Source organism: Lachancea lanzarotensis, scaffold LALA0S08, assembly GCF_000938715.1.
Source record: "Lachancea lanzarotensis genome assembly LALA0, scaffold LALA0S08, whole genome shotgun sequence".
Lineage (NCBI taxonomy): Eukaryota > Fungi > Ascomycota > Saccharomycetes > Saccharomycetales > Saccharomycetaceae > Lachancea > Lachancea lanzarotensis.
Window position 1 is genome coordinate 457326 of NW_019212886.1, and position 19826 is coordinate 477151.

The 19826-nt window shown below is 42.8% G+C and overlaps 10 protein-coding genes across 10 annotated transcripts, besides 1 other annotated feature; 3 read left to right on the forward strand and 7 right to left on the reverse strand.

Annotated features, from left to right (window-relative positions):
* Positions 1–55: 55 nt before the first annotated feature.
* Positions 56–2599, reverse strand: NIC96 (LALA0S08e05006g1_1; the record flags this gene model as incomplete). Its single annotated transcript, XM_022771151.1, has 1 exon — positions 56–2599. One exon carries the CDS (start codon positions 2597–2599, stop codon positions 56–58), a length of 2544 nt encoding a protein of 847 aa, XP_022629760.1.
* Positions 2600–3020: 421 nt separating this feature from the next.
* Positions 3021–3641, reverse strand: LOC1 (LALA0S08e05028g1_1; the record flags this gene model as incomplete). The annotated part of the gene is made up of 1 exon (XM_022771152.1): positions 3021–3641. One exon carries the CDS (start codon positions 3639–3641, stop codon positions 3021–3023), a length of 621 nt encoding a protein of 206 aa, XP_022629761.1.
* A 363-nt stretch (positions 3642–4004) lies between these two features.
* Positions 4005–4130: a sequence feature (centromere).
* A 35-nt stretch (positions 4131–4165) lies between these two features.
* Positions 4166–5341, reverse strand: HAT1 (LALA0S08e05138g1_1; the record flags this gene model as incomplete). The annotated part of the gene is made up of 1 exon (XM_022771153.1): positions 4166–5341. The coding sequence occupies one exon, from the start codon at positions 5339–5341 to the stop codon at positions 4166–4168; it is 1176 nt and encodes a 391-aa protein (XP_022629762.1).
* Positions 5342–5531: 190 nt separating this feature from the next.
* On the forward strand, positions 5532–6236 carry SNF8 (LALA0S08e05160g1_1; the record flags this gene model as incomplete). The annotated part of the gene is made up of 1 exon (XM_022771155.1): positions 5532–6236. One exon carries the CDS (start codon positions 5532–5534, stop codon positions 6234–6236), a length of 705 nt encoding a protein of 234 aa, XP_022629763.1.
* Positions 6237–6265: 29 nt separating this feature from the next.
* On the reverse strand, positions 6266–7582 carry DEG1 (LALA0S08e05182g1_1; the record flags this gene model as incomplete). Its single annotated transcript, XM_022771156.1, has 1 exon — positions 6266–7582. The coding sequence occupies one exon, from the start codon at positions 7580–7582 to the stop codon at positions 6266–6268; it is 1317 nt and encodes a 438-aa protein (XP_022629764.1).
* Positions 7583–7774: 192 nt separating this feature from the next.
* SPB4 (LALA0S08e05204g1_1) lies at positions 7775–9571 on the forward strand (the record flags this gene model as incomplete). Its single annotated transcript, XM_022771157.1, has 1 exon — positions 7775–9571. The coding sequence occupies one exon, from the start codon at positions 7775–7777 to the stop codon at positions 9569–9571; it is 1797 nt and encodes a 598-aa protein (XP_022629765.1).
* Positions 9572–9592: 21 nt separating this feature from the next.
* ULA1 (LALA0S08e05226g1_1) lies at positions 9593–10891 on the reverse strand (the record flags this gene model as incomplete). The annotated part of the gene is made up of 1 exon (XM_022771158.1): positions 9593–10891. The coding sequence occupies one exon, from the start codon at positions 10889–10891 to the stop codon at positions 9593–9595; it is 1299 nt and encodes a 432-aa protein (XP_022629766.1).
* Positions 10892–12195: 1304 nt separating this feature from the next.
* On the forward strand, positions 12196–13146 carry LSP1 (LALA0S08e05248g1_1; the record flags this gene model as incomplete). The annotated part of the gene is made up of 1 exon (XM_022771159.1): positions 12196–13146. One exon carries the CDS (start codon positions 12196–12198, stop codon positions 13144–13146), a length of 951 nt encoding a protein of 316 aa, XP_022629767.1.
* Positions 13147–13996: 850 nt separating this feature from the next.
* On the reverse strand, positions 13997–15793 carry AEP3 (LALA0S08e05270g1_1; the record flags this gene model as incomplete). Its single annotated transcript, XM_022771160.1, has 1 exon — positions 13997–15793. The coding sequence occupies one exon, from the start codon at positions 15791–15793 to the stop codon at positions 13997–13999; it is 1797 nt and encodes a 598-aa protein (XP_022629768.1).
* A 258-nt stretch (positions 15794–16051) lies between these two features.
* Positions 16052–19582, reverse strand: NCR1 (LALA0S08e05292g1_1; the record flags this gene model as incomplete). The annotated part of the gene is made up of 1 exon (XM_022771161.1): positions 16052–19582. One exon carries the CDS (start codon positions 19580–19582, stop codon positions 16052–16054), a length of 3531 nt encoding a protein of 1176 aa, XP_022629769.1.
* Positions 19583–19826: the final 244 nt, after the last annotated feature.

Sequence of the window (19826 nt, forward strand, 5' to 3'; positions counted from 1 at the left end):
ATCGATAAATAGAGCTAATACCATCTTGGAGTCCAATAGTGACAATCAAAGCGTTTTACAGTTGTACCTCTAGATTAATTAAGATGCTGTATGTCTCACGTGGCATCCTATACTGTATCATGCCAGCGTAGATCATGCAATTCTTCGCAAGCCGCTTGAGCGCTTCAACTTGTTGTATCTTGGCAGCAGATTGGTATTCACTTTGGTTTAATGCTTTCACTATCTTGCAGACACATGTCATACTGATGATCAGTAGCTTTGGAATGTTTTTCGTGATTTCGGGGCTCAAATTGGAAAATTCCTGGGCTTTCCTTCTTGAGGATACTTCATCGACAAATGGTATCAACTCAATTTCTTCAATCATCTCTAGAGTCTCTTGCCAGTTCTGGGAGTAATACGCGCGTCTTATATCCACTACCTTCAAAAGCAGGATGCATGTCTCTTTGTTTTTCTGAGAGATTTTCTGTGCGATCTCCAAATTATTGACATAAACGTTGATCAACTTCTTTGCGATAAGTACCGGACTCGTCTCACTATTGTCATCCAAATTGAGCAAAGGTTGCGCCAAATCGGTATTGCTGAGTAGGTCACTCAATAGTTTGTTGACAATACGAATTACAATGTCGTATTCATCGGCCAGCTGATACAGAAGTAAGCTGTCGTAAGATCTTCCATCTTCATCCGCACGTCTTGCAGACTGCTCCGTAATTTTGTGTAAGAAGTCCTTTTCGTCGCTCAGCGAAAGTAAAGACTGCCTCTCTTCGATCACTCCAGGAATTCTTGTGCCGTCTCTGTTCACTTTCCCTAAAAGAATGGTAAACTCTTTCGTCTCCAAAACAAGCTCTCTTAATGCTTCGTGACATACGGCTGCTGCGTCTTTGGTTCCACCTAAGTTAATCAGAATTAGGTACTCAACAGCGATTCTTGGGTCAGAAAACTTGAAAGACTTCGTGTAGTTGCCAAGAAGCTTGGCAAAATTTATTTGTGTTCTGCCTTCACCAGTGGTGATAAGTTCCGACAGCTTCGTGTTCTGGTAAGTCGATATACTCAACTTTTTGTAATATGCCAAGCCAATCGCCAAATGTACCGCATCTATTTCATTGATAGACATCGCATTTTGAATTGCAAGTTCATATAGCCCACTTAACATGAGAGCCAAAATGTAAGATCCGCTAAACATTGATGCACCATATGACGTAACAATCGTTTGAAAATCTGACAGGTCATACTTCTCATACAGAGGACCGTTTCCTGAGCTGTCCTCTCTGATCAACATTATATGAATCCAAATCCAGTCCTCAATGCTGAGAGTAATCGATGAAATGTTTTTCCGCGTCAGGTCGCACCGGCCGATAATTTTGTAAACTGCAAGTCTGAAAGGATCACCATCCAAGGCATTCTTGATATGCTGATTATACTCAGTATGCAATCGGATCACAAATTCATTAGGAAGTTTGCGATCCTTAGAGCTGACGTACGCTTTGAAATATGTCAAAAACGATTGTTCCACTTTCTTGAAGCTCAGTTTGTTTGCCACGGCAACCTCAAGCGCATCTTGGGCTAAACCAGCTCGCAAAAGGTAGAATATAAACGCCCAAATGGGCACCCCGTTAACAATGGTTAAGTTCCCATATTTCCACGTATTGTTATGGTTTTTCAATTTATGATCGATGAAAGACCTAATTTTATTCACGTTCGTTGGAAGCCCTTCGCTGGGATTCCGCTTATAGAGCTTATCGACGTAGTCAAAAAATTGTGCCTCTAGAAACTCCTTCGATTTATTCACGACGTCATTGGATCCACGTACGTGCTCTAAAATTTTCCATGCTTGAGGTAATTGCCGATTGATAGACTCCGTAGAATTAGTGAGGGTTTCAATTATCCCACCAGTAAGCGAAAATTCAGTGTCACTTTGCTTTGCATTATTGAACGCATTAATTGTTTTAGCGTATTGCTCAAACTTCTTTCGAGTCGCGAAGTTTTCGTTGACGTTTAGCCTTGAGTCCCCATCCAAAATTGCACGGCCGTTTTCACCCCACGTAATGGAAGGCCCATCAATCCCTTCCATAGTGGCTTTGTAATCGCCTTTTCTTCTTTTCACCAAAATACCAAAATTCTCTCTCACTTCTTCCTTACGCTGCTCCCAGTCGAGATTGAAATTTTGGTTGACAAAATTGTCAAAATCTTTGGCGGCAGAAGCAAGCGATCGTTCAATTGAAGATAAAATGTTCTCATCTTTCTTGTTTCTTAGATATGTGTCCAGATCGTTGTCAGTTTCCATACTGACAACGTTTTGCTCCATCAACTTCCGCGACTTGAGTGCCCTCAGAGAGGTTTCAACATCCTGAATGGCGAGCCCACTACCAGCCAGTAGGTAATGGGCTCTAGTGTGGTCTTGTAAAGGTTTTGATTTCTGTCTCAGCTCATGAGCGCGCTTCTTAATCTCGTTTACACTGAGCAGGATGGTACCCAGTTCCGAAGAAGTTGTGGGCAAATTTCTCGATGTTTCGATAAGCTTGCCAAATATCTTGCCCGAATCTTTTGGCGCAACGTCTTGAGAATTGAACCCCGTTAAGACGGATGCTTTGTCGTCGCTCATGGCCACGTATACTTCCCTGAGCTTTTGCTTGTTTTTAGAAAATCATGAATTTCCAGGTCAAATTTTTTTAAAGTGAACATAGCATAAACACAGACACCTGACAAGTTGAAGCCAGGGCACCGTAAGCTGAAATGTGAGCTACACGTAACCTTGACCGCAAAGTTGAGTGGGCACATGGATTCGCCTTTCTTTATGCATTTCTTACGTGCGAATTTGATAATATACAGAAGTAGCCCACTATTTGGATCTCACAAAAGCGAGAAGAATAATGGAAATAATATAGGGTGATCCTGAGAAGGCCTCGTTAATGGCGGCGTGGAAGTCCATTAAAACCTCAAAATCATGCTTTTTCTAATGTGGAAAGTTGGTGCGAAAATGACCGTTGCAGCAACTAGCAATTTGGATTTTCTAATTACTGGGCTCAAGCAAAACTGACAGACTTTTTCTTGGGCTTCTTGTCTTGAGATAGACGAACATTTTCAACTTCTTCAGACCGTCTATTCTTCCTGCGAACCGTTCTAGCAACAGAAGCCTTCTTTTTTATTTCATCCACCTTGGCGTCTAACTTGTCTTTTTTGGCCTCTTCCTTCCGTTCGATTTCTTGCCTCTTGAGTTCCCTAATTTCTTCAAGTCTCCTTGCCTTTTCGAGCTTACTTTCGGTAAGTTCGTCGTCCTTGTCTCCGATGGTACTAATTAAACGGTTATACATTAGTGAATCGTGGTCACCAATGAACTTCTTACCTTTCTTGCCGCGCTTTATCTTGACACCTGGAATAATTGCTCGGTTGAGGGTCGGCAGATCAAGATCCTTCTCAGAGTAAGTTTTTGCCGCCTTATTCTTCGAACCATACAGCCTTGCGCGTGCCTGCTCTTTGCTAACTTTGACTTTACTTAGCTTCCTAGTTTTGGACTTTTCTTGAAGCTTAGGAGAATTTATCAATTGATTCCTTGCTTGCGAGTCCTGAAAAACTTCTGAGGTGACTTCTCTCTTTCCATTCTGCTTCACAGAGCGCTTTGCTGTCTTTGTCTGTTTCCCAGCCATGTCCCACGGCTTCGGTGATATATAATGATCCTGAGGGTCCTGGTGAGAGATGATGAGCTAGCTGTAACGTAAAAGTTTTCTTTATTTAAGTCGATGAGGTTACCCAGCTCAAATACCCGAGGATCGTCAAATCTATGTCCAAACTTCATTAACGTCGGATATATTGAAGATGCCCCGAGTTTGATAAATCATATACCACACAATATTGAGAGCTGCGAGCAACTCTAGTGGGCCCATTATGTAGTCTAAACTTATTATGACAGAATACGTATTCCTTTACTGCTACTCTAGCATTACTCTCTCTACATGAAATCACGATATTCACTGTGGCACACTAACCAAAATGCTTACCTCTTAAAATATTTTTTTTTTTCGGAAACAATAAATTTAACAAGTACACGTTTTAGCAAAGTATAATAGTATTTTTATTTTATTTATTTTTAACGTTAATAATTGTTTTAAGAAAATATACAATTGCTGTCACATGACTGGATAATAATAATAATAATTTGTAGAGTATTCTTTTATGTATTTAGTTTATTTTTTTTACTGGGTAGTCCTGATTCACCGGGGAATGATCTCTTTCTCTGCATTACGCTAGAAATCACATCTTCATATTCCTTGTCGATTGATTGAAAGGCTGTCTCCAATTTGTCATTCCTCGCTGACACGTCAAGATCTCTCAAAAGTTCAAAGTTCTTTTCGTACAGTCTTTTCTTAACTTGTAAACGAAAATTACTTGACAACTTGTGTTTGAGAAACATCTCAATTAGCCGCATGAACTGCCTTTTTTCTAGCTTTAGCTTTGCATGCTGTGAATGTATCCATTCCTCGCTGATAGGTAGCTCATGTGGAATGCTTCTACCAAATTCACCGGCGAGAAGCCTGCGAAAATCACAACGATCTCTGAGGACATCAAAGCTTTCATTTGGATCTTCAACTGTTATCTCGAGAATGCTAGGATCTTCAAGCCAAGTGTTGCTTATGGCGTCGTAAAGTGCAGCACCATGCCCTTTGCCTTGATATGGAGGAAACACTAGAAATTGAGAAATCTTAGCTGTAGTATAAATTTCAGGATCTTCATCAAAGCGGCTACTTCCTCTGTACTTCCAGTATCGATATGTGGTACAGTAACCAACGCATTGTTTCGTCCGCAAATTGAAAGACAAGAATATCTCCCATCCATCGTCATCTGCATCTATGAAGGATGCGGACTCTATGAAAAGTAAAGCAAAAATTTGCATTCGATCATGTAAGGTTTTAATGTTTGAGTCTTGGAGGTTAACCTTGAAGATAGCATAATTATCGCCGTTATCTTTGTAAGAATGAATTCTGTTTGTATCATCTGGTAATACGAAGGACTCGCGCTCTTTACTGAACGCGTCGACCCATTTCTCTTCGTCTTTAACAATGACATCTTTGGGAAGGAATTGCAATAATTTATCTTGCACATCGTCCACAGTATCCAGTAGCTTGGCACCAAACTTCACATTTGTAAAAGGCTTGAATGTTATTGAATCGAAGGCCAAAAACATTTGAAGGTTCTGGTATCCAAAAACTTGTTCGGAATCGCCAAATATTGGGTAAGTAAAAATAGGTGAAAACTGCACCGCACCGTTCTCATCTACCAGAGAAAGCTTCAATGCCTCATTGGACGATATCGTCCAGGCTTCGGGCTTCATCTGACAGGCTGCATCCATCACGCTTATATTTGTGATCTTATTTCTGTCGGCCCTGAATACCATAACTTGCGGTGGAAGAAAGAGAGACCAAATTATTGAAAATGAAGTGATCCTTTTAGTTGATAATTATTCAAAATTGGCATACTGGTATGAACCCAAAGTACATGGATGGGACGTTTTCCTACCTGAGATAAAACTTTCATCATTTATGAGACACGGACTAGCCGCTTTCGATCCGGATGGTAGCAAGCGCTTTGAAGCAACGGCTACCGTCTTAAATCGACAAAATAGGGAGCTAGACGAGCAGCTTCGGGTGTTTCAAAGCAGGCTGGTCGCATTCGCAAAAGACCACAACTCAGAATTGAAAGGTAACGCAGACTTTAGAATGAAGTTCATTAAGATGTGCACGTCAATCGGAATCGACCCTATTTTCTTGTTCGACAAAGAACGACACTTGTTTGATGTCAACGACTTTTTCTACGAAATATGCGTCAAAGTAATCGAAATATGCAGAAAGACTAAAGATCTTAACGGCGGTGTCATTTCATTCGATGAGTTGCATAAAGGCTACTTTGAATTATACAAGGTCGATATGAACGATTTGCAGAAGGCCGTGGAAATGCTGGACACTTTAGCCGGTGGCTTTCAGACATTCACCATCAAGAACAAAAAATACCTCAGAAGTGTCCCTAACGAGTTGACCAACGATCAAACTGAAATCTTACAAGTGTGTTCAATTCTCGGCTACGCCAGTATACCGCTTTTGAAACTCAATCTGGATTGGAAGCCTGTGAGAAGCGACGCTGTACTTAAGGAAATGGTAGCAAAAGGAATCTTGTGGGTTGACAATCAAGCCAGAGGTGAAATACTTTATTGGGACCCTGCATGGATCGTGCGCTCCAATCTCGACTGAGAAACATCTGGACGAGTAATATCAGGCTCTCAAACTTCCGACTTGGGCGTCTTTCTTCTCTTGAATTTTTTGTTGACAGTCTCTACGGAGTCCATAACCTTCCTTTGTAGCATTTTTTCATAGGTTGTGACCACTTTTCCCTTACCATCGCCTAGATTGATTCTTGTTCTTCCGCCTAAATCGGTTTGATCGACAGACAGGATGTCTGCGAAAATGTTAGCGATAGCGGATTTCATCTTATAATCTAACGCAAGAGAAAAAACTCTTCTGTTGGACTGCAAAGATTTGAAATCACTGAGATCATTAGCGGACCATTCTAATCCCGAAAAGCTGCAGTCGTAAAGGACCAGAGGGACGTCACTTGCCATGTCATATATAGGCTTCTTTGTCACCTTCTGCACATTCAGCATGTCGCTTATTAGGGAAACGTTCTCCAAGCCTTGGCCTACAAGAAAGAGGTTTGCCATCATGCAACGCACTTGATGCCACAAAAAAGCTGAACCAACCAAATCAAAGCAGAGCATGCCATCATCTAACTTTAATATCGACGACCGTTCTATCGTCCTTCTGTAATTAGTAATCTGCTTCGAGCCATCAAGCTTGCAGAAATTTCTAAAGTCATGCTCTCCTTCATACAAAGATGCCGCCTCCTTCATTTTTTCAATGTCAAGACCAAAGCTGCTAAAAAGATACCGGTAGTGGCGATTTTGGCAACTAAATCTAGCATCGAAGCCTTTTGGTGGCCGCAGACACACCGCTGAAACGCGAATATCGTCGGGAAGTATCTGATTTAGAATGTGGACGTAGTTTATTTCTTTGCTGTCGAAGCTCTTTTCCAGCTGCTGCTCATTGGTCAAGTTAGACCTTACTCTGAGAGATATGACTTGATTCATAGCACTGACTCCCTTGTCGGTCCTTCCACACCTACTGAAGTTGAACTCCTGCGGTGTCATAGACGGCACTAATTTACAAGCGTTCATTGCTTGTAAGATAGTGCCTTCCACTGTAGGTAAGGGAGTTGGCTCTTTTTGTATTGCGAGACCATTGTAGTTCCACCCTAGATATGCAAATTTGAGGGCAACAAATCTTGTATTATACTTTGAATAGTCAAAAGGCTTATCCTTTTTCTTTCGTTTCCTCAGTTCGCCCTTACTGGATTTGCGTCTTTTAATTGCTGGTATGTCATTATCCACACCCTCTTCATCTGCCTTCCGCTTTCTTTCGCCCTCCAAGTCAATGATTCTCTTGATTAGCTGGTCTTTATTCCATTTGGTGTACTCGAATTTGTCATGAGATGGTTTGAAATCAGGTTTCCCGAGTCTCCAGAGTTTTGATAAAAATCCCATACCGTACTCAGATCTTGAACCCTTTTCCGCACCACACTTTTTGTTTCGATTGTAGATCGTGAACCGGTTTGACGAACTCGAAATCAATCGATGACCATAATAAATTTCAGCGAAATGAAAAAAAATAGACGAGGATGAGATTAGTTAAAAGTCATCGGACTACATTACCAAAAAACTTCGGGAGTCCATAAAATGTCAAGATCCCTCTCGTGGGATGAGCTGAAGTATGAGCTTCAGCCATGGATTCGTAATGCCGTGCATGGAATGGGATTTGAGGGAATGACTGCTGTACAGGCCTCCACTATTCCTATGTTCTGCGGAAACAAAGACGTAGTCGTAGAGAGCGTCACGGGCTCGGGCAAGACGGTTGCCTTTGTGATTCCTATCATCGAAAAGGTGATTAATGATGTTCTTAATGGTTCACCGTTGAAAAAGGGTCATTTTTACTCTCTGGTGATCTCACCAACGCGAGAACTTTCTAGTCAGATTCAAGGTGTGTTTGATGCCTTTCTGTCGTACTTCCCCAGTGAAGTATGTCCTATAAAGTCACAGCTGCTTGTTGGAACGAGCGCTTCGTCAGTGCGAGATGACATCAACTTCTTCATGGAAAACAAACCTCAGATTTTAGTGGGAACACCAGGCAGAGTCTTGGATTTCCTTAATTCTGTGGCTGTAAAATCGGCTTCATGCGGTATTGTTGTACTGGATGAAGCTGATAAGCTGCTGGACGTTGGATTCGAGAAGGACGTGGAGTCCATTTTGAATTTGCTCCCAAAACAGAGGCGAACTGGTCTTTTCTCTGCTACTATAAGCAGCGCAGGTGATCAGATTTTTAGAACTGGCATGCGTAACCCTGTGAAGATTGCTGTAAAGTCTAAACTGCAAAATCCAGACACTCTCGACATCAGTTACATTGTCGTGAAACCTCAGGACAAACTTCAGTATCTGCTGCATATTCTAACGCACATTCAGTATAAGAAATGCATTGTCTATTTCCCAACATGCACGTCTGTCACATATTTCTACTCTTTCATGAAACACTGTTTGACGACGGGAAATACCGGCACAGAACCTGATCTCTTTTCTCTTCATGGGAAGCTGCAAACCAATTCCAGACTGGGAACATTGTCTAAGTTCTCTTCTGGTCTCAATAAATCAGTTCTGTTGACGACTGATGTCGCTGCGAGAGGTATTGATATTCCAGAAGTTGATCTCGTACTACATTTCGATCCTCCAACCAGCACAGAGATGTTTTTACACCGATGTGGAAGAACCGGTCGAGCTAATAGGGTAGGCAGAGCAATAACTTTTTTGAATGAAGGGCGAGAGGAGGATTATGTGGATTTTCTAGAGGTGAAGAACATAGAAATAGACGAGATGCCTTTTGAAGTCAACGTCACCGAGGACTTATCCAAGAAGTTCGAGACTTGGGTACTGGAAGATAGAGCCAGGTTCGACAATGGTGTTAGGGCTTATGTTGGATTCATTCGATACTATTCTAAGCACACGGCTTCATCGATATTCCGACTCCAAACTCTCGACTATATTGGGCTGGCAAAGTTATATGGCCTTATTCGGCTGCCGCGAATGCCAGAAATAACCCAAAATCTGAAAAATGACATGATACCCGCAGACGGATGGTTAGTTCAACCGCCAATAGACTTAGATAGATTTGCATATGCAAATCCACAAATGGAGCGTTCGAGACAAGAGGAACTAAAGAAGGGCAAGGAAACGGAAGCCAAGAAAAAGCTCAAAAGCGAGCTCAAAAAAAAAAATAGCTCTTGGTCGAACAAAACAACTGCAAAGGATACCAAGGGGGAAAGGAAAACCAAGTTGGCGCTGAAGAGGAAAGCCATTGAGGAAAAAATTGCACAGGAGGATGAGCAAAATGAGGGCGAAGAAGAAGAAGACTGGAAAGATATGGTAAGGAGAAGCAAGAAATCAAAAACTGCTTCTCAAATCCAGGGTGACTTCTCGGAACTTTAGTATAAAATGTCGTCGGAACAGTTATATTTTGATTGACCGTAGGCGGCCAAGTTCTCCCTCGTAAACTAAAGTGTTGTGAAGCGGTAAAAATTGGTGTGTGAGCACCTTGATCGCTTCTTGCGCTGCGATACCTGCCACGAAAGATATGCATGGATAAAATCTCCTTTTATCCTCTTTCTTCAGCGCTTCAGATAAGCATGAATGCAAGACATTTTTTATAATAGTAGAGTCCGTAGTTTCGTCATTTAATACCGACTCAAAATCTCCCAATTTTCCAATTGGTTCAATAACATTAATGTGACGACAGTTCCTGCAAAACGACTTAACTTGGTCTATTTCAATATGGGAGACCTCTGAAGAAACGAGATTGTGAAAAATCTTGACATCATTTTCGGCAGCACCTGAGTAGGCGTTGCGAAGCGCTGTGTACATTTCGTAGCTTGACTCCATATCTGGAATTATTCCGGCAAGAGGTAACTGGCCCTCACTGTACGGTGTGTCTAAGAATGAAGATAGGGCCCTGAGCAGCGTTTGGACATTTTGATTGAAAGGAATCTGACAAGACACGTCTTTCAGCGCCAGACATCGGATGACATTTTCTGGTAAAGTCTCGGTACGTTCCAATGCAAGGTGGGCAAATCGCAGTGCCTCAAAAAAATTGGGTAATTGGGTGTTAGGTGAAACCTTATTCTGTAGAACATTTATCTGGTCTTTGAGGTCATGTCGATTGATAACTTGATGAGGCTTTTTCTCCTTCAAGACGTTCTCGCAAGCATGATAAAGTAGAGCGGCGAAAGGTAAGTCTGAAATACACACTGTGTTTTTTAAGAATTCCGAGTAAAACTGTGACAGATCACTTCGCAACGCCCCTAATCGAAGGTCAGGAATAGTATGTTCTGGATGAGATTCCACAACAAAATGTGGTTCACCGGAAAGAAAGGTAACAAAACCGTTCTGGCCAGATGTACTGCACAGCAAGACCGGTGGAGACTTTATTTGTCGGAACACTTTTAAAACGTCGTTTTGCCCAGTGGTGATTATTATCAATTCAAAGTCGCTCCAAAACACGTCAGAGCCCATTTTTTCAGCATTCCAGTCAATTTGAGTCACATTCCACGTCTTCATGTTCCAAAATTGATTCTGCTCAAGGTCTCTTGAGTTCGTAGCGATCATAGTAAGACACCCTATCCCAGGTAGGGCCAGATTCTTGACTATCTCGAACGCGAAAGGCGATGAACCAACGACACACACATGACTGGTTTCAATGATATGCTGGCCATGGGTTCCCCAAATGCGCACTTGTCTATCAAACTTGTCCATTCCACTCTGCAGTTTCGCCAATTTTTCGATTGATAATTTCCCATTAACCTGGCTGGCATAACATTAATATAAAGTGGAATTGAATACACCATCAGAAAGAGACAAACAGAGCTACTCGCAATTCGATAATAGCAGAGAAAAAAATTGCAGTAGCTTTTCAACCAGTGGACGGCGAACTTATTTTGAGGAGTTCATCTGTATAATGCCTCGTGTCTCTGGTAACTTCTTGTCTCCGGACTACGATTTTTTGTGGAGGATTGGGATACTACAAGGTTTTGGTTAACGACGAAAGTATGCTCATAAACACCTTTTCGCTGTTGATAAAGTACGGGTCTGTCTGAATCGAAGGAGGAACTGCAAGCGTCACCCTTAGTTATCCGTTGATGACATCCTAGCCACGTGATCGGGGAGCTGTTGTTGGCTGGGCGAAAAGAAGCCTGAAGCAGCACACATCTGTCCGTTTCTCTATTTCTATTTGGGCCAGCAACTCATCGGACTTCTTGCGGCGATGATACGAGTGCAAACCGATAAGCCAATCTTGTTAAAAGCATGAAGCCAGGGTCGTGCATGTCCATCGGTAAGTTCATCTACAACAGTCTCGCTAGCTATTCTGGAGCAGTTTAGTGTCTACGAAGACTTCAGCATGACGCAGTCTGTTAATAAAATTGTTAGCCGAAATGCACACGCCATGCTACCGTGTGGAAGCCACGAGAGTGCTGCTGCACGTACTATCGATTTTTCCTGCATTCAGCGTCAATTTATGACGTCTATGTCTCAACGCTAGCTCCTGCACGGAACAAAATTTTTGAATTTTAAAAAATTCTCAGCATCTGAGTTCAGTTAGAGAAATTAGTGAAAGGAAACCACGGCAGCAATCCATGCGTAGCGCATTCTACATGTAATTTCAAAGGACACTCACGCCACAGGCTTTTCTGTTCTGCAAACTTGAACAAGTAAAGTCCATAGCGTCTTCGCTATGGTCTCTTCTGTTGTTTCTTCGGTAGCTCATCTCACGCACCAGAACCTTCCTCGGGTCGTTTCTCTAGTCGACAAATGTGGGCAGCATAGTTGCTACCCGGCTATCTTTTTGCTCGTCATAACCCTTTAGAGCAAAACGATGCGCAGGAGCCAGCAATCTAATAATACGCCGGAGGGGGGGTTTTCGCGAAAGGTGTATAAAAGGGTCAAGAAAGGGGAAGGTAATTGGCAGTTCTGGTAAGTAGAGGTCGAAGTAACGAAAGTTTGCACTGTTATTCAACTAGTCTTAGGACAGCTTTAATTTTAGCATTCATCTTCAATCCGCAATGCACAGAACATATTCTTTGAGAGCTCAAAGAGCCCCAACTGCTTCTCAGCTGGCAAGCCCTGCCCCTCCCCCTTCTACCACCAGATCCAAATTTTTCGGCAAAGCGTCTATTGCTACTTCGTTCCGTAAGAACGCCGCAGGCAACTTCGGACCTGACCTGGCTAGAAAGCTATCGCAGCTTGTCAAAACCGAAAAAGGCGTTCTCAGAGCTTTGGAAGTGGTCGCCATCGAGCGTCGTGCTGCTGCCAAGCAATTGTCCCTATGGGGTCTAGACAATGACGACGATGTCTCTGACGTCACTGACAAGCTTGGTGTTCTGATCTACGAGTTGGGTGAACTTCAAGATCAGTTCATTGACAAGTACGACCAGTACCGTTTGACTCTCAAGGGTGTCAGAAACATTGAAGCTTCTGTGCAGCCTTCCAGAGACCGTAAACAAAAGATCACGGACGAAATCGCTCGTCTAAAGTACAAGGAGCCAACTTCTCCAAAAATTCCTGTTCTGGAGCAGGAACTCGTTCGTGCTGAGGCTGAGTCTCTTGTTGCCGAAGCACAACTTTCTAACATCACACGTGAAAAGCTCAAGGCCGCCTTCAACTACCAGTTTGACTCCATTCGTGAGTTGGCCGAGAAATTTGCCCTTATCGCCGGTTACGGTAAGGCTCTTCTAGAGTTGCTAGACGATTCCCCAGTTACTCCTGGTGAGACTAGATTGGCTTACGACGGCTACGACGCTTCCAGGCAAATCATCATTGACGCTGAGACTGCCTTGGAGGGCTGGACTTTGGACGCTGCTGCTGTCAAGCCCAGTTTGTCCTTTCACCAAACCGTTGACGATGTCTACGAAGACGAAGTTGAGGGTGAGGAAGATGCCGCTGCCGCCGAAGAAGAATGGGCCGGTGAGCACGATGGTGGTGAGGAAGAAGTCGAAGCAACTCACAGAGTTTAAGCGGCCGTTTAAACTTCCTGGTCAGAACCTTTATGCTCGTTAGGTTGAAATCTAAAAAAACTTACTCCATCCGCCTCTTATAATTCTGTCGTTGCAGTCCAGGTTCTTTTACAGATGTCTCTGTAATCCATTATTATTAACGTGCGGTCTACTTTTGTAACCTTAAATATCGAAAATGACAATCCCTAATCGCTGAAACGATCGCCAGATCTGGCCTGTTTTGATGGGTAGACCAAACAATGGTTTCGGGTTTGAATATTCAGAGCAACATGTTGTGAGTCTCTGTTCCAAGTCTTTCGAAGAGGCATTCTCGTTGCACAGTTTGGATCGGCTCTAGGGCGATCAACACCTTCTTTTAAATCGTAGTAATTCTATCCGACTTAGAGATTCTTCAACAAGCTCTCAAGGAAGTAAACGTCCGGACATGGAGAAACTTCCAAAGTTTGGATCTACATTTGTTTTGGGTCAATCCAAATGAGCTGCCAAGAAGAATACATTGTCAATTTTAATCGAGAAACCAGACAAAGCGACGGTACAATTTCCTCTCGACGGAACTTTTCTGGCTTACGAAGCAGTCGTTAAATGTCTTGATATTTCACTGCAGAGGTCAAGATGTGGTGTCAAAGATGTTTCGTAGGTTGATTGGTTCCCTCAGTAGGCTTGTTTGTTGCCGCTCAGATTTAATGTTTTCATCATGTTATTAAACTTTTGTGCTTGGGCTGTTGAAAATGAAGGAATAGGATATTGTATTGTCTCCTAGACAAACAAGCATATATACAGGTTACACTAATAAAGCTGCCAGCTATTGTTTAATACGCTCCAGTACCAACGAGGCCATAATAAACTGCTCTTATTCAATGATTCTTCTCTCTTGAAGTTCTTTTTTAAGAGCCGCATAACGGTCCTCCGCGTACGGCACTCTTTTCAGCATAGCATGACGGACAGCCAGCATCCTCACTCTGCTTTTATATTTGTGCTTCTTCTCAGATGAAACCTGGCCCGTTGTAAATCTAGCCTTTTTCGGTTTTGCTTTTATATCTTGTGGAACGCATCCTAAAAATCTGAAAACCTTTCGTAGCGAAGGGGAGCAATCATTCCAGCAATCCCATCTCATGCCTTTCGAATCCCACCTTGCATTTTGTAAGATAGCTCGGGTTCGCTCAAGGTCACCATCTGTCACTTGGCGTTGGATGTTGAACTTTGAGATAGCTTGGGCTTTAGAAAGCCAGTAACTGAAGACTTGAACTTCATCTGTGTAGGCTCGTTTCGATTTGCGCAAGTGCTCCAGCACCAGCGGGAAATTTCTGGTATACCCATTTCTTGAAAGCGCCTTCGCTAGCATGTCGAATGAATGCAAATTCGTTGTGATACCATACGTAGTGATGGCAGAATTGAATGTTAAAAGTGCCAAATCTAGCCTTCCCTTTTCAGCGAAATGCCTTAAAAAGACGTTTAAGCACTCATGATTTAATTTGAATGCAGCATTTTTGTGAGCATGGTCAACAAATGCCCATGCGGTGTCGTACTTCTTCTCAATCAATAGTGTTTTCAAGCAAAAGTTGAAAAGCTTCGTATCGAGCGGCACATAATTACTCGTGAGAAAACGTAAGAGTTGGGACGAATTGAGATCCTCAGATCTTAGAATGGCCAGAACTAGTGGGGGGGTTATAGGAACCCCGCGCTCCAATAGTTTCTCAAGAAAGACTCCACGAGAAAGACTTTCCATCAACAGATTATAACAGGTGGTCCATGTCACCGCATCTGCCTGTATGTCATGATGCTGCATCTGACGTAAATAATACAGTGCTTCGCTAAGTGGATTTTTCACGCTTCTGATATGAGACTTTTTTAAAACATTTCGGAGCATGAGATTTAAGGTTTTCGTATTTGGAGTGACATTCTCTAGCTTCATTTGAGCGAAGAGCTCCCTGCATGTGGCGTAGTCGCTACGTTCACTGAAGAAAAAGATCACATCATTAAAAACATCAACATTTCGTAGTTCTATCGTCTTGAAATTAGAAGGATGAATGAGGTTGCGAAGAATTTTGGGGATAACACCATTCAGCATGGTCGATTTCTTATAGTAGAATCGCGAGTGGGTTAAGGTAGCGATGTAAGTGCCGAAAGTTTTAGGCTGCTTGGCAAAATCCGGAATAGGCGGAATCTCAGTGAACACTTCGCTGCGGAAACGTCTTTTCGCAGTACTCATGGTAGCTTCTCGAGGCGTTAACAGGACTAGCAGCGGAATCATTTCTTCGACGTAGCCTTTCGACGCGTTAAAGAGTAGCATTTCTGACTTTTTGGAGGTCTTTAATTTCTTAAGTGCAGTGTAGTTGGCCTTAGCATAATCTACATCGTAGGATGGCTCAACTGTATGTCTGGCGAACTGATGAGCTGCGTAAGGTTTCAAAAACTCTTGGGCAGTCTGTCTTTCAAAAAATGACCCTCTTCCTACCATTCGTAGCTTCTGAGCGGAAGAACTGTGCTCAGTTGTTGTCTTTTTCTTAAACGGTGTCGCTGCACGCCAACTTCTTTCTTTGTCACTTTTTAATAACGTTGGTGAATAAAGTCCCTTTTCGGCGACCGCGATGGGCTCTTTCAGTCCATGTTTGGTGATCCCACTAGCTAGGGTACTGAGCAAATTCATGTCACGGCGACATCAAGGCTTCTGATTTTTCGTAGCATCTTCAAGAGTTTGAAGTTACAGCTTGATTTTTTAAGAGCATTAATAAAAATTGTATTGGAACTGAGATGAGAAGAGTAAAATAAAGCATGATGCCGGCATCAAGACATTAGCTTTTAAACTAAACGTACAGATTATCGTCGCCGGTAGAAATTTCAATCGATGATTTAAACTTTTCAATCTTGTGCATAAGTGTCCGAGTTGGGTTGGTGAAAGGACATTTCAATCAGCCACGTCAACTTCTCTGTCAGCGTAGCTTTTGCCGCCAAGTAAAGAAAGAATAGAGGGCAGGAAAAGCAGAGCATGGAGCGATGATACCACGATCAGAATAAACCACATACGGAAGTAAAAAACTTGGAAGATTTTCGACCTCGTGAAAGCTAGAACTGTAACACCAATCAGTTTTGTAGTTGTGATACCGCTGAAAACAGATCCACCGATAGTGTTGACAGCGTGTGCAACTCTCGCTTGGCGATCTGTCTTAATATGGGGTGGAACAATAGTAAACCCCCGCACAATGTGTACACAAAATTCGACGGCTATACCAACGCATATGACCAGATTAACCAGACTGACAGCATTGAGCGAAATGTTCATTAAGAACATCAATGCACCAAGGTCAATCACTATCATTCCGACCGTGAGAACTAAGAGGCCTGCAGTACTCGCGGAGCCCAGAAAAAGCCATGTTATCAAGTAAACGGAGAACGCTGAGAAACCAAGCAGTTTGAGGGCCAACGAGATCAATGTTCCGTATTGCTCGAAGAAAACATAAAACGGAGAATAGGCAAAAACTTCCAGCTGATCGAACGACTCAACGATACGATTGGCATCCGCATAGGCAGTGATGTAGTCCTCTTGAGACCTCAATGGTCTGTGTGCACTTCGAAACACCGAGGATATGACAGTGCTGTCATTATAGGCAACAGCCGTAGAATACGGCGCCTTTCCAGCCAGAGGACACTCGTCACTTGGTGCATTAATCCATATGTCAAAGTAATCCATGAATGCGTGGCCCTCTGGAAACCCTTCCATGTCATAAAACCATTCATCGTCAGAAAAGCATGTTTTACATCTCCTGCTTGGATAAAAAGGTGGGCATATATCCTCTGTTCCTTTTTTTAGCCGGCAGCAAGTATCCAGCTGTGGGTTTAAGAACATCATGAAGTCATCAAACCAATTCGCCACTGGCTCCACGATGGTCGATCTCTGACGTTCCTGCTCCAGCCGATTTGCTAGAGAGAATTTATTGCAAGTTGTGAATTTTCCACAGACCTTTTTCTGATTTTCGCGCCCTTTGAGATCCAGATCTTTCACGACAAAGTAGACAGGAGGTCCCACATTGAGGTATTCGTAGACGTCATTAAAATAGTTCACCAAGTAAGAATCCTGTGGAACAGCCAAGGTTTGGTCCAAACCTAAATCAAGATATGGGAGAAGGGCAAGGGCGATCAATGCGCCCGTTATGAAAACTCCGCATATTGTCTTTTTCTTTTGTAACAGCCTCAAGTACATTTTTTTTAAATTTGAATCGGTAGGGATGTCAGAAGTAGCCCTCAAGCATTTTCTCGGATATTTCTGCTCGTACAATGTCAAGATTGACACGTATGCGGTAAGCTGCAGGAAGACATTAACGACAATGGATACGGCAGAGTAAATTGCAAAGTTGCGAACGGCAGGCATTTTGACGAATGTGGCCGTCAGGAAACAGCTAAGCTGGCACATAAGGGACAGGGCAATTGACGGAGAGATTTTTCTCAGGGCCTTCTCCATAATTTGCTGAACGTCAAGAAAATCGGCACTACTGAAAACCCGGTCATATTCATGTGTTATCAAATAAATGTTATCGACACCAATGGCCAGGATCAAAAACGGAATTACCTCTGCGATGATCAATGTAGACTTAACGCCTAGAATGCTCAAGACTCCGGCAGCTGACGTGACAGAGCCCAAAACTATCAATATACCGGAACAGCCTAACAAAATTCGCTTCTCTCCGGTCTCGGTACCCAACGCCCATGAAGCGTAAAAGAACATCAATAGATAAGATGCGCAAATTATAAGAATATCATTGTTTCTGTTCAATTCCTTCTCCAATGACATGTCGGTGCTGAAGCTCAAGCGCAACCCTTTCGGAGGGTCCAGAGCCAATAAGAATGCCTCCAGTTCATTCTCCCAGAGTGACGCCGCTTTCGAATGCTCATTTAAGAGTAACGTTACTGCAAACGCTCTTGATTCTAGTATATTTTCATCACTGAACAGAAGGTTCGATTTGAGCGGCTGCTGAAATGATGGCAAACAATTGACAGGAGAATCTCCGCACGCCTTGAGTTTATATTTCCAGTCGACCTCATTTGGAAGTTGTCCATCAAAGTATTGAGTGAGTGAATCTATGACACAGGTGCTGTCTTCTGTTGGTCTGAAGCAAAGATCCTGGTAAGTTAATTTTTCTGGAGACTTGAGGTGGTTGGTAATATTATTTTCAACCGAGAACCACCATGCTAATGTGTCATAGGAAAGGACTGGTCCTGTTTCGTTGACAACAAAAATCTGCTCTACGCGGTAAAAGGGTCCGAAGTGTTCATCGAAATAGAGCTTCTCCTGATATCTCGGTGAACTTTTACTCACCCAGAGATCCACGGGGTTCGTCTCAAGGTTTCCGAATATCCAAGCGCATCCCGATAACAAGAGAACAATCAATGTCGTGAGTGTTAAAACGAAAATTGGCCGCGCCGCAGAAAAATCAGTTATATGGCTCAAGATGCGAGCGATTTTGTCGTCCACTGAATACACATGGTAGGTGTGCTCTTGAAATAGGGTATCGCTTGCACCCCTGATTTCGTTCTGCCCCACATCATGTTCGAGCATTATCGGACTCTTTCTGCCTTCAAACAAATGAAAGTGCCAGAGAACAATAGAGGCAAAAAAGGCAACATACAAAATCAGAACAATGAAGGAAAATAGTGGCATGCCGGCGACCTTCCATGTGCGCCCATTCAGTGGTTCCAAATTAGGACAAGATGCACCACAGTCTGTGCAGGCACATTTATATTGTTCATCATCACAAGCATAAACCGTCTGATTGAATAACTGGTGATCGGTGCCACTTACATTGTAGACGTAATTGATCTGAAAAGGTGATCCTCCAAGCAGAGGTTTTTCGTCACCTAAAAACTTGAGAAACTGCTCGTAATTTTTAGCACCCCCGCCGATAAGGTCCATTGCGTATCCATTGGTTGCAGCAAACTTAACGCCTTTGCATGAATCATAAAATTGGGAAGCCCAATTAGGGTCAAGAAAGACGTTCATGCTTGAAACAATGTCCTTACCATCGATGGATTTTCCAGTTTCTGTGACTTCAGTAAATTTGCGCTGCTGAGAAGAGCAGGTGAAATGACAGAATAGGCGCTTGAAATTCTCGTGGCATGCAGGACAAGACACAATAAGAGCTTCAGCTCGTTGCAAGTTGTTTTGAAGATTAACGATTTGGTCCTTTGTGCAGCATGAATTTGATACATCCTGCCAATCTGTTCCACACACCTCCACCAAGAAATTCCTATCCTCTGCTGTGAGGGGCTCTGGTTTGAAGTGTTTGGATACAGGGCACGGCATTTCTGCTCCGAACACACTTTTCTTGCCACAATTTCCATAGATGGAGCATTGTGCGGGATCTTCACCATCGGGCACATTTGCACAACATTTACCTAATAAATTTCCAAAGGCCACTGCAAACGTGAATAGTGGTAACCTCATCAGCTTGAGGATCTTTGATTGTTCTTCGATGGGACCGAAACTATATATCACTTCGTAATTTAGTTTACCTTATTTTTGAAGGGTTCCGTTATATTAACGTCACGACCACATCACGATGAGCGCGTTAAATAGTTTATATAACAACAAGGCACAGGTCGAGTGCGGATACGGTCTTAGTGCATGCTGTTCACTGTCTTTCAATGTCAATTGGGGCATATGTCAACTGTCAATGGTAAGAGATGAT